Raw genomic sequence first — 16,756 nt, forward strand, 5'->3', positions numbered from 1 at the left:
GTGCTAGTGTGTACATCTTTTATAGATGAAAATCATCAGGACAGAGAAGTTAACTAACCTTCCCAACGTCACATAAGCTAGTAAATTGGTAGAGTGAGGATTGAAACCCTGGCAGATGGCTTCCTGAGCCTATCTACCTAACCACTATGCAAACTATCTTTTAATATTTTTAACAGCATTGTTCCCAGTGACTAAAAAGGGTTGCAAATGGGAGTGAATAAGTTTTAACAATGCAAATAGTTTAATACATTACTGTATATCCACCCCATAAACTATCATGCAACCGTTCAAAAGAAATATTGTTGAATAATAATAAAGCAAGCTGCAGAGATGGTTGTATGTTATGATCTGATTTTTGAAAATCAAAGGAAACAATCCTTATATAACTTCTGATTACAGGCATGGGAACATATGTATGTCTACATATGATTATGAGCACAGAGCAGAGATTAAAACATGAAAGTGAAGTGTTCACAGTAGTTTATTAGTATTGGTTATCTGTTAGGGAAGAATAGTGGAGGAAGAAATGCAATAAATAATGAATGTATCAGTTAGCTTTTTGCTGGGTTGTTATCATGCCACCCAAAACTTAGTGACTTAAAACAATTAACGTTTTAATCCATTATTCTGGTAGTTGTTTGGGATGGCTGGGACGAATGGCAGAACCTTCCTAATCTGGGCCAGTGTATTATTAACCTACTACTGTGTAACAAATTACTTAAAATATAGCACCTTAAAACATTTATTATCTTGCAGTTTCTGTGGGTCAAGAATTCAAGTGTGGCTCAAAAGATGCCTCTGGCTGAAGGTCTCTCATGAATCAAGCTATCTAGCTTACAGTCAAGCTATCTGGCTGTGGTCCTCATCTAAAGGCTCAAGCAGGGGAGGATATGCTTCAAAGTTCACACATGTGGGCCTTTCCACAGGGCTATCTCATGATGTAGTAGCAGTTTCCCCTATGATGAGCCATCTGAGAGAGTAACCAAGCACCCAAGATGGAAGCCACAGTCTTTTTGTAACTAATCTTGGGTATGACATCCCATTACCTCTGCCTCATTCTATTCACTAGAACCAAGACACTAATTCCAGTCCAAACTCAAGAGGAGGGGATTATATAAGAATGTGAATACCAGGAGGTAGGGATCATTCAGGGTCATCTCAGAGACTGCCAGCCAAAGTTGCCTTGACCAAGACTGGATGCCTAGGGTAGCTTCATTCACATGTCCGGCATTTGAAAATCTGGTTGGTGTAGGGTATCTCAACTGGGATGGCTGGTCTTTGCTCCATTACTGCTCCATGTGATCTCTCTCATTTTCCAACAGTATAGTTCCGGCTTTTCCACACATGGGCTCAGGATTCCAAAGAGCTGCAAAAGAGGGCAAGCCTCAATGTGCAGGCACTTCTCAAGTCTCTGCTTGTATCATATTTGTTAATGTCCTATTGGCCAACAAAATAGCCAAGCCCAGGTGCAGGGGTTGAAGAAATAGATTCTACCTCTTGATGGGCGAAGTGGCAAAGTCACACTGAAAAGGGGCATATATTCGGATAGTAGGAGACAATGGAGACTGTCCAGACTTCTAGTTTCTGCCTAGCATGTAGACATCTGGAAAGAACACTGCTCCCATCTCTATAACAAGAATAAAGCTGGGTAATCTGCAAAAACATAAGTTTTCTTGAACCCATCAGAGAGCTAAGATTACAGAGCAACCAACTAGCTTGAAATATAATAAAAGACAAGTGCCTCTCCTCGGTCATCTGTGGTACAGCAGGAAGGAAGATGAGGCCACTATATAAGCAGTAAGAATTCAACAAGAATTTTTAATGAATTGCTAAAGGCTGAGTGCGGGAGACTCATGAGAGCTGTAGACCTAAGGGTAGTTGGTCTCTACTTGCAGGCACTTCTCCATAGACATCCACTGAGTGCTCTCAAGAAACACGGGGGCAAGGAAGAAGACTGGAGAAAGTCTACCTCCATGGGGTAGGCCTGCAAGGGGGCTGCTGCTAATATAGAAATGGCACAAAGCTCCAATGGAACCCTACTCCCCTACAGAACAAAATCCTTAAGCCACTAAAAGAAGTGCAGCAAACCCTGTTGCCCTCAGGACACAGGTGAAGATTCACTGTGACTAGAGTGAGGGAAATGGAAAAAAAAAAAATTCCACCCATGATAAAAAGGCAGGAAATCATCCTGGGCCCAGATGATTAAAGGCCTTCTACCAGTGGAAGAAGGCAGGATCACTAAAATATCCCACCCTCAAGACCCAGGGATTCGGGGCCTGACAAAAACCAAGGCTGGCCCAGGAAAACCCCTGCCCCCAACTCACCAGGTCAGCAAGAACCAAGTAATAACAGTTGTCTACTACTAACATAGAGGCAATAACATGCAGCGAGACCCTCCCTGAGATGCAGGCACACAGGAAAGGCCTACAGGCCTAAAGGCAAGTGTGGTCCGGGAAAAATAAAAATTCTCTGGGCAAACCAGTGCCTACCTCAAGCATAAGATAACATTAGAGGAATTTTAAGTCTATGGTACAGCAAAGGTAACACTGGCAACAAAGAAACACAAACTCAGCCCAACTCCTGATTAGATGGATTCAATCTCCCCATGCTAATGGCCTATCAAAAGGGCAACCATGGCTATTTCCAGGAATAACTACTGTTTACCTCAGTTTCTACTATCCTACATACAACATCTGACATTCAGCCAAAAATTATTAGATGCAAAAGAGCAAGAGAAGACAACTCACCATCAAGAGACAAAGCAATCAATAGACCTAGACTCAGTTGACCTAGTAGTTGGAACTATCAGACAGGGAGTTTAAAATAACTGATTAATATGTTAGAGGATATTATGGGCTGAGTGTTTGCATCCTCCCCAAAATTCATATGTTAAAATCCTAATCCTCAATGTGATGGTATTAGGAGGTGAATGAAGCCTTTGGGAGGTAATTAGGTAATGTGGGTGGAGACCTCATAAATGGGATTGGTGCCCTTATAAAAGGGATCCCAAAGAGTTCTCTAGCTGTAGACATGGGAAAATACAAGGAGAAGTCAGCAGTTTGCAACCTTGAAGAGGGCCGTCACCAAGACCTAACCATGCTAGATTCTGATCTCAGACTTCCAGGCTCCAGAACTGTGAGGAATAAATTTCTGTTGTTTATAAGCCACCAAGTCTATGGTGCTTTATTATAGCAGCTCAAACTGACTAAGACAAAGGATATAGTGGAAAACATGAACATGCATGAAAAGATGGGGAATTTTGGCAGATATATGAAAACTGTAAGAATCAAGTGGAAATATTAGAAATAAAAATAAAACATAACTGAGTTGAAGAATGCCTTCAATGGGCTTATCAGTAGACTTGACAGAGCCAGGGTAAGGGAAAAAACATCAGTGGCTTTGAAGATAGATCAACAGAAATTATCCTAACTGAAACACAAAGAGAAATAAAGACTGAAGAAGGATACATATATAGGGATGAAGATATCTGTAGCATTTTTCTACCTAACACAGTGTGTCTTCTGGTCACAAATTATTCACATTACCACCCCATGCAAAATATGTTCACCCCTATTCCAGGACCTCCAAATTTCTCATCCAAAATTGTGGCATCAAGTTCCAATCCAGGATCTCAAGTCTTCTGTAACAGGTTCAGTTGTGGCTGAGGTTCCTTGGGTACAGTTTTTCAGTTTCTTGATCCAGATACCTGTGAGCTAAATGACAAGTTATATGTCCCCCAACACACACCCAATATATACAATGGTGAGATAGGTACAGGATAACTATAACAGACACTCCCATTCAAAAAGAGGAAGACCAAGAGGCACATATCAGTCACTGTTCCATAACAATTCTGAAATCCCACAGAGCAAATGTTGTCAGTTCCCTTGGCTCCAGGGGCAGATAATGTTTCTTGATTAGGGCACAGTTCTCCCTGGGATGGCTCCCCAGTCCATTTTAATATATTGTTCTTGGGTCTTCCCTCTGAGATGTCCTTCATTTTCCATAAGAAATGGACCATGTTTGCATCTGAGTAACTTTCTCAGCTTGTATCCTATTCATAGAAGTTAGGGAGGGGAATCCAGAGGCCACTTTTCATTTTGAACTGTTGCAGTCCCTGGAAGTCCAACCTGGAGGTGGTTTTACTAGTAAAACTCTATTAAAAACTTTGTGAGTTTCCTATGAATCTGGTTTGGATCTACTCCTTTTCCCAAATGCCACATCAGCAATTCTTTTTAAGATAGGTCTCTCTCCACTTTGAGCAGTATGTCAGGCTTCTATGGGACAATGTCATGATTTTTAGAAGCCCTTAAATTTAGCTGAGATCGTCTCCTAAGCACCAATTGAACTATTTCACACATTGTAATAAAGAGTCTTACAGATACAACCATGATTTGATCTTTACCCTGAGGCTATTATCTACCTTGAGAATATTTAGATAGCTGGAGAAACTAGCGATGTGAAACCGTTATTTTTCAACCCAGCAATCCTTGGCTTTTCCGTATTCTGAATTCTGCTTGCCAAAGAAACAGTTATTTCTTTAGTTCATTTCTCTCTTTCTGTATCTTATCATATGCAGCTAAAAGAAGCAAGCTGATACTTCCCATATTCTGCTGCAAATCTCCTTAGCCAGATCCATAAGTTCGTTTGGTCCATTCTCTATCTTCCCACAGAGTATGGTGATAACTGTTTTTCTATATTTTTCCCTACTAAATAACATGGGTTGTCACCTACCCAACCTTTGTTATTTGAGGAAAAACAGTTTTCCTCACTGTTTTTCCAGTTTCTACCTGCCACTCAGACCCAAAGCCAATGCCACATGTCACGTTTTGGTCCACTATGCCCCCTCCCCCAAACATATACTTTCAAATATTACTTAGCATTTTCTGTACAACAAACTACCCCCAAAACTTATGTTGCTTAAAACTATACCCATTTTATTTATCTCACAATTCTGTAAATTGGCTGGAATAACTGGTATGGCTCTTCTGGGCTAGGCTGGCTCAGCTGGAACTAGAGGTCTTGGAAAACCTCACTCTCAATTCTGACAATTGGCAGGCTACTTGGTCTAAGGGGCCTCAGCAAGGCTGGCTCACCACTGCTCCATGTGGTGGTTCCTCACCCCCCAGTAGGGCAATTTGAGATTTTTCAGGTTTGGAAAGAGCAGCAAGAGAGGGTAAGCTTCAAGGCAGGCTTTGCACACTTCTCAAGCTTCTTATTGATTCTCTTTGCTAATTTCCATTGGCCAAAGAAAGTCACATGGCTAAGTTCAAAGTCAAGTAATAGACAAAGAGACGCTACTTGGGATGGGAGGAATCTGTGGCTACTTTGCATTGTACCACAATGAAAACAAACAAGAATACTAAGTCATGGAAACGAGTACAAATGATAGGATTATATTTGTGTATTCCTATAAAATTATATCTGCAGATGTGTATATATATATAAAACCAAAGTGACTTTTAAATTGTGGATTCACTTGATAGAAATATTCAGTAAGAAACATATTTGATAGACATATTCAATAAGAAACATTTGATGGACATAAATATGTCCATCATAATTTATGATGGACATAAATTTGAAAAAAAATTTAATATTCCTCCTGTTATGCACTGTGTTCTGCCACAAACACCCTATAGAACTGACAGTAGGTCTAATCAGTTATATTATTTTGCTGCACTACCTTTCATTTTGTTATCACTTTAAATTGCTTAATATAACACAGTAAATATGACCATCATTTACATAATTTTGCATTATCCTTCCTATAAATAATTTGGTAACAATTTGACTTATAATACTTTCTATAAGAAGGCTTTTCCTGACAACGTTTTTCTCAGTATGACTTCTACTGTACTTCATGAGGCTGTGCAAATTCTCTCTCCATCAATGCATTTTTAAGAGAGTTTCTTCTGAATAATTTTTTCCATCTGAAGTTAGATAGCCTGACGCTTTTCCTTATACAACATATTCATATAGGATCTGTCTTGGATGAATTTTGTAATATATAGTTAGACCTGACCTTTGTCAGCCTTATAAGGCTCTCATTTTCAAGAACAGGATTACTTTCATGTATGAATATTGCGATGCATACTGAGAACTGATTTCTGGGTGAAGCCCTTTCCACAGTCACTGCATTTATACGGTTTATCTCCAGTATGAATTGTCTGATGTTTATTGAAATTTGACCTATCAGTGAAGGCTTTCCCACATTCTGCACATATATATGGTTTCTCCCCTGTGTGAATTCGTTGGTGTACTTTGAGATGTGGTTTCTTGGAAAAGGATTTCTCACAGTCAGGACATTTATAAGGCTTCTCTGTAGTATGAATTCTCTGATGTGTAATCAGCTCTGACTTCTGGATGAAGGCCCTCCCACAATCAGCACAAACATAGGGTTTCTCTCCAGTGTGAATGGTCTGGTGTTTATTGAAATTTGACCTGTCGGTGAAGGCCTTCCCACATTCAGCACATATATAAGACTTTTCTCCAGTATGAGACTTCTGGTGAGTATTGAGATTTGACCTGTTGGTGAAAGCCTTCCCACATTCAGTGCATATATAGGGTTTCTCTCCTGTGTGAATTCGCTTATGCATCTGGAGTTGTGACTTAGAAGGGAAAGATTTCCCACAGTCACTGCATTCATAAGGCTTCTCTCCAGTATGAATTCTTTGATGTGCAATCAAGTGTGCCTTCTGGATGAAGGCCTGCCCACATTGAGTACAGATATAGGACCTCTCTCCTGTATGAATTCTCTGATGCATCCTGAGTGTTGATTTTTGGGTAAAGGCTTTCCCACACTCACTGCATTTGTGATGTCTCTCTCCAGTGTGAATTTTCTGATGTATATTGAGGGCTGAGTTCAGGGAGAAGCCTTTACCACATTCACTGCATTCAAAGAGTTTTTCTCCAGTATGAGTTGTCTGATGCCTGAGTAGAGATGACACCTGGAAAAATGATTTCCCACATTCATTGCATTTATAGGGTTTCTCTCTAGTATGAGTTTTCTCATGCATAATTAATTCTGAATTCTGGATGAAGGCCTTCCCACATTTAGTACATATGTAGAGTTTTTCATCTCTATGAACTCTCAGATATATACTGAGTAGTGGCTTCTGTGTAAAAACATTTACACATTTGCTAAGCTCATGAGGTTTTTCCACAGTATGAATTTTCTGAGGAGCAAAGAAGTGTGACCTCTGGGTGAAGATCTTTTCAAATTCAGTACATGTGTTTGCTTTCTCTCCAATGGGAAATTTCACATTTTGACTGAGTGAGCGTTTGAGGCTGAGGACTTTTCCACATTGATTACGTTCACAGAACTTCACTCCTGTATGTGTATTTTCGTGGTGATTATAAGAAGAGCTCTGGGTGAAAACCTGACCATGCCCAATAGTTTTATCCAGGTTCTTTGCTGCATTGCTTTTATTATGAATATGTAAGTCTAAATTATGCTTAAAACTCTTCCCAAATGAATCACGTTTATGGGGTCTTTTCTGCGAAAGAATGAGGTTTGGGCTTGGATGAACAAAATTTCCAATGTCTTTATATTCATAATCCCACTCTGTATTCAATATTTTCTTATTGAGGAAAGAGGTGTGACTCAGAAGTTTGTTTTGTTTTTCCTGACATCTCTTTATCTGTTCAGCATCTTGCCACAATTCTTCTAAAATGGAGTATAATGAATCATCTCTTGTATCTTCACCCTCCATTTCACTATGAAGTGTAGATTTTCCAGAAATTCTTTTCTGGGAAGGCTTAATTCCAAATTTCCCATCTAAAAAGAGAAAGAAAAAGTAAAATTGACATAAACAATAGACCGCAAGAGATTAAAAGGTACACATAAGCTAATACAAGCTGAACACATGGAAATCAGTAAATCTCATGATGACAATGATGACAGGAAATACATATATAGCACTTTTATGTGCCAAACTCTTACATGACACTTACAACATTCCAGGCGCCGTTCTAAGAAATATATGCAGTCACGCATTGCTTGACAACAGGGATACTGTCTGAGAAAGCTGTCATTAGGCGATTTCGTTGTTGTGCAAACATCATAGAGTATATAGTACTTATAAAAACCCAGATGGTATAACCTACTACACATCTAGGCTATATGGTATAGAATATTGCTCCTAGGCTACAAACCCATATAGCATGTGACTGTACTGACTACTGCAGGCAACTATAATACAATAGTAAGTATTTGTATGTTTAAACATATCTAAACATAGAAAAGGTAATGCATTGCACTACAATGCAGCAATGGCCGTGATGTAACTAGGTGATAGGCGTTTTTCAATTTCATTACAATCTTAAGGCACTCAATATCATTATGTGGTCCATGACTGTACATATGAACTCATTTAATCCTTTCAGAGGTCCTATGAGGTATCTACTACTACTATCCACCTTCTGTAGATAAGAAAAGTGAAGCTCATGACAGTTACATAATTTGCCATAAAACATGGTTATTAAGAGTTGGAGGCTGGCGTTCAACATAAGCAGTCTAGTTCTATTTTGGTAGGAAGCTTGGCTATTAGGTAGGGTGGACAGAAGATTGATAATACAAAAGTTTTCAGGAGAAAGATCTAGGAGGGCCTACGCTTGGAGTTTAAGTACTCATTAGCTTTCAATTCTAAATCCTCATTAATTTTGCTTATCAGTAAAAATACAAAATTCATGTGATAAAAATAATTTATTCATGTCTATAAAAATATTGTAGTCATAGCCATCCTAACCTATACAAACAATAAATAGATGTCTATACTCCAACTCTCCATCCAGGTATAATTGTTTTCTTGGACCTACATTATATATATATAACAAAAAATAGCAGAGAAGACAAGTCATCTGTGGTAGAGACTGAAAGCTATCCACTAGAATCTGTTCCCCCATTCTTTTGCATTTAACAGAGTAGCATCCAGGCATACGGATGCCCAGTCATAGAGCATTTCTCAGTCTCCTTTGAAATTAGTGTGGCCATGTGACAACGTTCTCATCAAGAGAATGTGAGAGAAAATGACGGTGCCACTTTCAGATGGGAGCATTGAGACCACAGGCATGTTTTCTCCACACCCACTTCTACTTTCTTGCTTACTAAAACCTGGACTTGGCAGAAACACAGAGTCAAGCACGCAGATCCCACAAAAATCCTAAGAGATGGTGGAGTAATGTGTGTTGGAAGGAGGTTGGATTCCTGAGCAATCATGAGCAATGAGGTTTCCTATAAGAGGGAAATGCAATTCTTTACTATTTTAGTCACTATATTTGACAATCTATTGCTACAAGTTAGCGTTAGCATAATTCAGACATTATTCTTGCCCAGGGTAGGAATTACAGATGTTTCCATTCCTAGTACAGTACATAAGACATATTAGATTATTGATAAATAATTTTAACATGAATAAATTATACCACTGGCTTTTTCAGTAAGAGATTTTTAGATACTGAGAATGCTCTGAGTCATCAAACCCACTTGTCCCCCTTTAGTCGGTTTGATACTGTACTTCAGACACATGTCCCATCCAAAATCTCATCCACCTATTCTTAGGTTGCATTTGTATTCTCACACATCTGGATTTAATTTATTCTGGAAATACTAAGCACTGGATTCCTAGGCATGGTTTTAGAAGCAGTTCTACTTTTTACTTTATTTAAATTATAAATCCCTTGCTGTACCAGACAATTATTTATTACATCACTAGTACCAATGTTCATCGTAAAAAATTTGTTCCTGCAATAAATAGCTTCTCTATACCTCTCCTGAGCACCCGATTCTATGAACAGTACATAAATGAAGAGTCATCAGTCTAGAAAAAAGAGCTGCTCATGCGAGCTTACATTCTACTTGTCACACACAAAGATGCCTCAAAAAAGAGTGCAGTTTATTTTCAAATCAGCTTAGCATTTTCTTTTGTGCCATTAAAAAAGGTATGTGTGCTTCATAAAGCAGTTTAAGAATTTTTTACTTGGAAAATTAATCTAATCATATTGCTAGTAAATTTTTTTCTTCTGAATGTCAAAAGCAGGCACTCTCTATGCTACTCATTTTGCTAATCCTTGTAATAGACTCCTAATTACAACAGAAACACAATGTGTAAGAGGGTAAACTTTTAAATATTTGGTGCCATTGTGTTTACTTCCCAATAACAATCTTTGTTGAATTCCTCTCAGTAGAATTTTTTTTTTAAATCCCTCTAAAACACAGCAAAATTCCATTCTTATCACCCACAAATTCAATTAGTTTATATTGGTAAGTATTTTCTTCATGCTTAGCATTTGAATAATGAAAATAAGATACAAGCTCCTATTTTCAGAGATTTTCAAAAATTACTGGGAGCAAAAGCATCTGGGACATGGGGAAACAGAAATGGGGAATAATAATAAATAATGGAGTAATAAATCTGGAGTATGTAAGGGCCTTTTCATGGAATAGATGAAAGCCTGAACACAAAAGAAAAATGTCTATTACCTGGACAGGCAGAGCACAAAATAATAAAAAGCCCAGATACACAGATACACTTCATATATGCCAGGCATTAAAAACAAGGCGAACGATTTGAAGTAAGCATAAATTAAGGAAACTGTACAGATAAAATTTTAAATTGGGAATAATGGTAATCTTATAGATGGCACTGAGAGAAAAGTTATTGGTCATGTGTTATATAATATGGAATAACTGTAAGATTACTTCATAAAGGTAATGACAAAGATAAATGCAATGTCTTAGGTAATGAAATCTATCAGTAGCATTTCAAAGATTAACTGGAAACAAGAATGGAATCTGCAGCTTCCATTTGGAACAGAATAATCCAAGCATAAGAAAATACAGACCTGTTTTGGAGTGATGTTACTGGAACTAAGATGAGAGGTGAATTAGTATTCTTTAAAAAAGAAAAAATAGGAATTGCAGAGTAATTAGTAAGAGAAGACAGCTAAGAGGGAAGAAACAAGAAACAGCAGAATCTGACAAAATTTGGAATGTGAGGATTCCTGATTTGGGTAATGATGACGCCAATTCCTCCCATATTGAGGATGAATAAAGTAGACTATTCAATGGGAATTGTGTGGTATGCAGGTAAGTAAGTACTAGAGCACAATTATAATACAGCACCTAGTGGTGTCAACATGGAAGTCATCAGAATACAAATAAAAACCTTAAGTGTTCCAAATGGAAGACCCCTTTGAGTTAATTACTATTGGAACAGATATCCTGAAGACAGTAAATGGTACTCCTAACTAGTGCATCTTAGTGGGGAAAAAAAGCCTCTATGAAAAGTAAATGAGACAATTAGGTACAAATAAAGAAGGAAGAGGAAAAACTGTATGGTTAGAAAAGATAAAATAGGATCAAGCAATTAACAGAGGGGAAACCTAAACAGATAGCAGATAATAAAAGGGGGAAAAATAACACAATACCACTTTACATCCATTATATTGGCCACAAGATAAGAAATCTAAATGATGCTGAGTGTTGGCATAAATGTGGTAAAATAGGCACACTTGTGGATTGCACATATACTCCAATGATCAAGCAATACCAATTCTATATAAACATTCCTGAGGAATAATCTCATAGGCTAATTATTTTTTATTGAGGTATAATTTATATATAGTAAAGTGTAGATATTAACTGTAAAGCTCAATGAATGTATGCAAAGCTATATAGTATAGATCTTAGCTGTAAAGCTGAACTCCAGTACTCATATGTATACACCCATGTAACCAAAACTCAGATGAAAGTAGAAAACATTTTAATTATCCCAGAAAATTCCCTGGTGGCCCTTTCCCATCAATAATTGACTCTCTGAGGTAACCATCATTTTGACCATAGATTGCCAATCACTTATCATCAATATTATCACAATCACAAATTAGTTTTGCTTGGCCTTGCTTGAACTTTATATAAATTGAATGACATAGCATATACCCATTTTCTTTTTTTTTTTTTTTTTTTTGTTGTTGTTGTTGTTGTTGTTGTTGAGACAGAGTCTCGCTTTGTCGCCCAGACTGGAGTGCAGTGGCCGGATCTCAGCTCACTGCAAGCTCCGCCTCCCGGGTTCACGCCATTCTCCTGCCTCAGCCTCCCTGGCTTCTTTTGTTCAACAAATTTTTTGAGGTTCGCCCAAGTTCTGGTAACAGTAGTTCATTCTTTTCATTGTTGTGTAGTATCACATTGTAAGAATGTAGCATAATGCTCATCTATTCTCCTACTGATGGACACTTGAGTGGTTTCAAATTTTCAGCAATTATGCTAAAGCTGGTATAAGCATTCTTGTACATTTCTTTTAGTGAATATATGTGCTCGTTTCTCTTAAATATATGCCTAGGAACGGCACTACTGGGCCACAGAATTGTTATACATTTAGTGTAGGTAATGCCTATCTTCCAAAGTGGTTGAAATAATTTACACTCCTACCATCGATGAATGTGAATTCCAGTTGCTCTAAATACTCATCAACATTTGATAATTATCAGTCTTAAATTTTAGCCCTTTTTTGTATGTATGTATGTGTGTAGGGCTGCCACATTGTGGTTTTAATTTACATTTCTCTGATGAGTAATGATCTTTAGTACCTTTTCATATATATAATGCCCATTTGAATACCTCTTTTTCCAAATGCCTGTGTCTTTTACCAATTTTTTTCTCTGTTGATTTGTGAGAGTTCTTTATATATTCTGAATATAAAGTCATTTGTCAAATATATGTATTGCAAATATCTTCTCCCAGCTTGTGGCTTCCCTATTAACTTTCTTAATGATATCTTTCAAAGAGTAATTCTTTATTCTAATATAGTTCAATTTACTATCAAATAAGATATGAAGTGTTCTCTCTTTTTTTCCTTCAAAAGAACATGAATAATACTGGTGTTATTTCTTCTCTAAATGACCAGAGTTCACCAATGAAGCCATGTGGGTTGAGAGCTTTGTTTGTGGATAGGTTTTAAATTATAAGTTCAATTTCTTTAATACATAAAAATACTACTATGATTTTGACCTTTTTTCTTGTGACATTTCTTGTAATTTCTGTTTTTCTAAGACTGTTTATTTCATTTTGGTTATCAAATTTTGGGGGATAAAGTTGGTCATAATATCTTCTTAGTATCCTTTTAAGGCCTATAAGATTTGTAATGATGTTTCTTTTCTCATTCATGGCACTGATAATCTGTGTTTTCTCTTTCTCCTCCTTGATTGATCTTGCTAAATTTATCAATTGTATTAATCTTTCAAAGAAGCAAATTTTGGCTTTGGTAGTTTTCACTTTTGCATGTCCTGAGGTGCAAACCTAGATGGCCAATTTTTAATCTTTTAAATTTTCTGGTAGAGATATACAAAATAAGAAACTTTCATCATAGTGCTTCAGTTTCATCTCACAAGTTTTTTTGTTTGGTTGGTTTTTTTGTTTTTTTTTTTTGTTTTGTTTTTTTGGGATGGAGTCTCACTCTGTTGCCCAGCCTGGAATGCAGTGGTTGGTGCCATCTTGGTTCACTGCATCCTCTGCCTCCTGGGTTCAAGCAATTGTCCTGCCTCAGCCTCCCGAGTGGTTGGGATTACAGGCACCTGCCACCACGCCCAGCTAATTTTTGTATTTTTAGTAGAGATGGGGTTTGCCATGTTGGCCAGGCTGGTCTCAAACTCCTGACCTTAGGTGATCCACCTGTCTCGGCCTCCCAAAGTGCTGATTACAGGTGTGAGCCACTGTGCCCAGCCCCACAAATTCTGATGTATCATATTTTCACTATCATTTCACTCAATATATTTTCATTGTGATATCTTTTTTGACTTATGGGATATTTGGATGTGTGTTGCTTACTTTTCAAACATTTAGATATTTTTTAGTTGTTTTTCTGTTTAGAGTTTTAATTTAACAGTGGTTAGAGAACATACAGTCTATGACTTCAAACCTTTGAAATTTGATGCAAACAGCTTTATATCCCAAAATAGTCTATTCTGGTGAATGCACCATGTATACTTGAAAAGAATGTGTATTCTGTAGTTGTTGGATGTAGTAACCTATGTATGTCGATTACATCATATTGGTTTATCATGTTCTAGTCTTCTACCTCTTTACAGATTTTGTGTGCTTGTTTCAACAGTTGGAAAAATAGGTATGTTAAAATCTCCAACTATGATTGTGCATTTTGTCTACTTCTCCTTTTAATACTTTTTTTAATACTCTTTTTAATACAATGTTTACTATATATTTTGAGGCTATGATATTAAGTACATAGAAAATTAGGTTTCTATATATATATATATATATTCCTGTTGAATTGAACTTTTATCAACTTCAGAGAGAGAGGGCACATTGGCAAAGATATAAGACATTAAAGTGACAATACAATAAAAAAACTTATGCCAAAAAATTGACATCTTAGATGGAATACACAAACTCCTTGAAAGAACAAATTATTAAAACAAGAAGAAATTAAAAATCTGAATATTCCTATATTAAAGAAACTGAATTTGAAATTAAAGACAGTCCCACAAAGAAAACTTCAGATGACCCAGATGAGTTCACTGGTGAATTTTATCACATATTTAACAACAAGAAATTTAAAGTAATCTTATACAAAATCACAAGAGGCGTGAACACTGAAAAATTCTAGCAAATATAGCAAACTCTTTCAGAAAACAGAACAGGTATGAAATTTCCAAATTCATTTTATGAAGCTAGAATTAACATGATACCGAAATCAAAGATATAATATTATAAGGGAACTCCCCTCCCCAACACACACACACAAAACTAAAGACCAATGTCTCTCAAAGACATGGAGATTAAGATCCTTACCAAATATTAGCAAATCAAATCGAGAAATACATGAAAAGATAATACACCATGATGAAGTAAGGCTTATCTCAGGAATGTAAGTTTAATTTGACATCTAAAAATCAATAAAATTCACCATATTAATAGAACAAAATGCACTTTTCAAAAAATACATAAAAAGCATTTGGCATTTAGAAAATTCAACATCAATTCATGTTTAAGACTCTCATCAAACTAGGAATAGAAAGAAATTGTCACAAATTAATAAAGGGCATCTAAGAAAAATCACAGCTAATACACCTAATGGTGAAAGACTGAAAGTTTTTGCCTTCAGATTGAGAACAAGATAAAATAAAAATAAAGAGCATATAGACCAAAAAGAAAATGAATGACAGGCATGATAATGATTGCAGAAAGTTTTATGGTATTTATTCACAAAAAGACCCACTAGAATTAATAAGCAAAATTTAGCAAAGTCTCGGAATACAAGGTGAATGTACAAGAAGCGATGGTAAGAGTTCTACTTCCAGTATGGAGAAGTAAGCTTCTGAAAAAGACCCTTCTACAGATAGTAAATGTAACCTCTTGAAAAATAAACAAAAATAAAAAACCAAGCAAAAGCAGGCAGATTTTGGAGGGGAGTCAAAAGTTAGAGGAAGTGACTAGCATGTAGTGAGTTCCCCCTTTCTCGGGTTTCTGTTGAGAGTAGCTGCACTCCTAGCAGCAATGTGGAGCAGCTAAAATTCTCATAAAAGCTTGTCATCCTTTTGCAAGAGGAATCAGGAAAAGGTGGTCTGGGTACCCAGGGCCACTAGAGATTAAGGGGGCAACTCCAAAAGAAAGAATCAAAAAAAGCAAATTCCTAATTCTGTGTATAAAATCTGCCTCAGTCTCTGGCTGACCCCTCAACCTTGCATGGGTAGAGCAAACTGAAAGCAGGACTGAACTGCGACCTGAGTTGCCACTCGCCTTAGGTGAGACAGCATTTCCAGTGTCAATTTAACCTAGTTAATTGCCTGCTGTGACAAGAACACTGGCATTCTTCAGAACAATATAACAGAATACCATGTTACCATAACATTGATAATGTTCAGGACACAATCCAAAATTACTCAAAATATGATGGAGCCAAAAAATGTTCTTTTGATCACTCTCCAGCATCTTTAGTAGTTAGTTTTAAAAATATGTTTTCCAGCGTTAACAATTTTTGTCTGTCTGGCAGATTACTTCAATATAAACAATTCTATAATAGTAGAACTTGAGTTCATTTTTGTATAGGATGTGAAGTATGGGTCAAAGTATGAATTTTTCTCCCTAATACTGACATCCATTTGTTCCAGCACAATTTGAAAAGGCTTTCATTTCTCCCTTCAAATTACATTGGCACCTTGGTCAAAAATCAGTTGTCTGTATATTAATGGGTCTATTTTTAGTCTCTCCCTTCTGTTCCATTTATATATTAGTCTGTCTTTACACCAATACCATACTGTCCAGGTTGCTATAGCTTTAAAGTAAATCTTAACATTCGGTAGTGTCAATCCTCCATACTTTTTCTTCTTCCTCAAGACTGTGTTGATCATTCTAGGTCTTCTGCATATCCATATACATTTTAAAATCTCTTTGTCAGTTTTAACCCCCCCAAATTACAATAATTGAATGAACAAGTAGAAGACAAATTAGTAAGGCATTAGAAGATTTCAACAACATGGAACCAACCTGAGTTGTAGATTATAGAACAACGTACCCATCAACAGCTGAACATACATTCTTTGCAGGGACACACAAAACATTCCCCTAGGTAGACCATATGGTGAAATCATAAAGGGTATGCTCTCAGACCACAACAGGATTAAATTGGACAACACAGAGGAAATAAACAAAATTCCTTGAAAAGTACAACTTACTATGTCTGGCAAAAGATGAAACAAAAAATCTGAATAGCCCTATGTCTATTTAAAAAATTGGGTTTGT

The 16,756-nt window shown here is 36.8% G+C and overlaps 1 protein-coding gene across 5 annotated transcripts in view; it reads right to left on the reverse strand.

The window, feature by feature from the left end:
• Window positions 1-463: 463 nt before the first annotated feature.
• ZNF81 (zinc finger protein 81) overlaps window positions 464-16,756 on the reverse strand; it is a 95,749-nt gene continuing 79,456 nt past the window's right edge. For all 5 annotated transcript variants that reach the window (XM_003917646.4, XM_021932576.2, XM_031660943.1 and 2 more), the window contains one exon: window positions 464-7,780. In XM_003917646.4, coding sequence (XP_003917695.1) covers window positions 6,072-7,780 — 1,709 coding nt within the window. In that variant the 3' untranslated portion in view covers window positions 464-6,071. The remainder of the gene's footprint in view (window positions 7,781-16,756) is intronic.

The sequence above is a fragment of the Papio anubis genome, chromosome X (genome assembly GCF_008728515.1).
Source record: "Papio anubis isolate 15944 chromosome X, Panubis1.0, whole genome shotgun sequence".
Taxonomy (NCBI): Eukaryota; Metazoa; Chordata; class Mammalia; order Primates; family Cercopithecidae; genus Papio; species Papio anubis.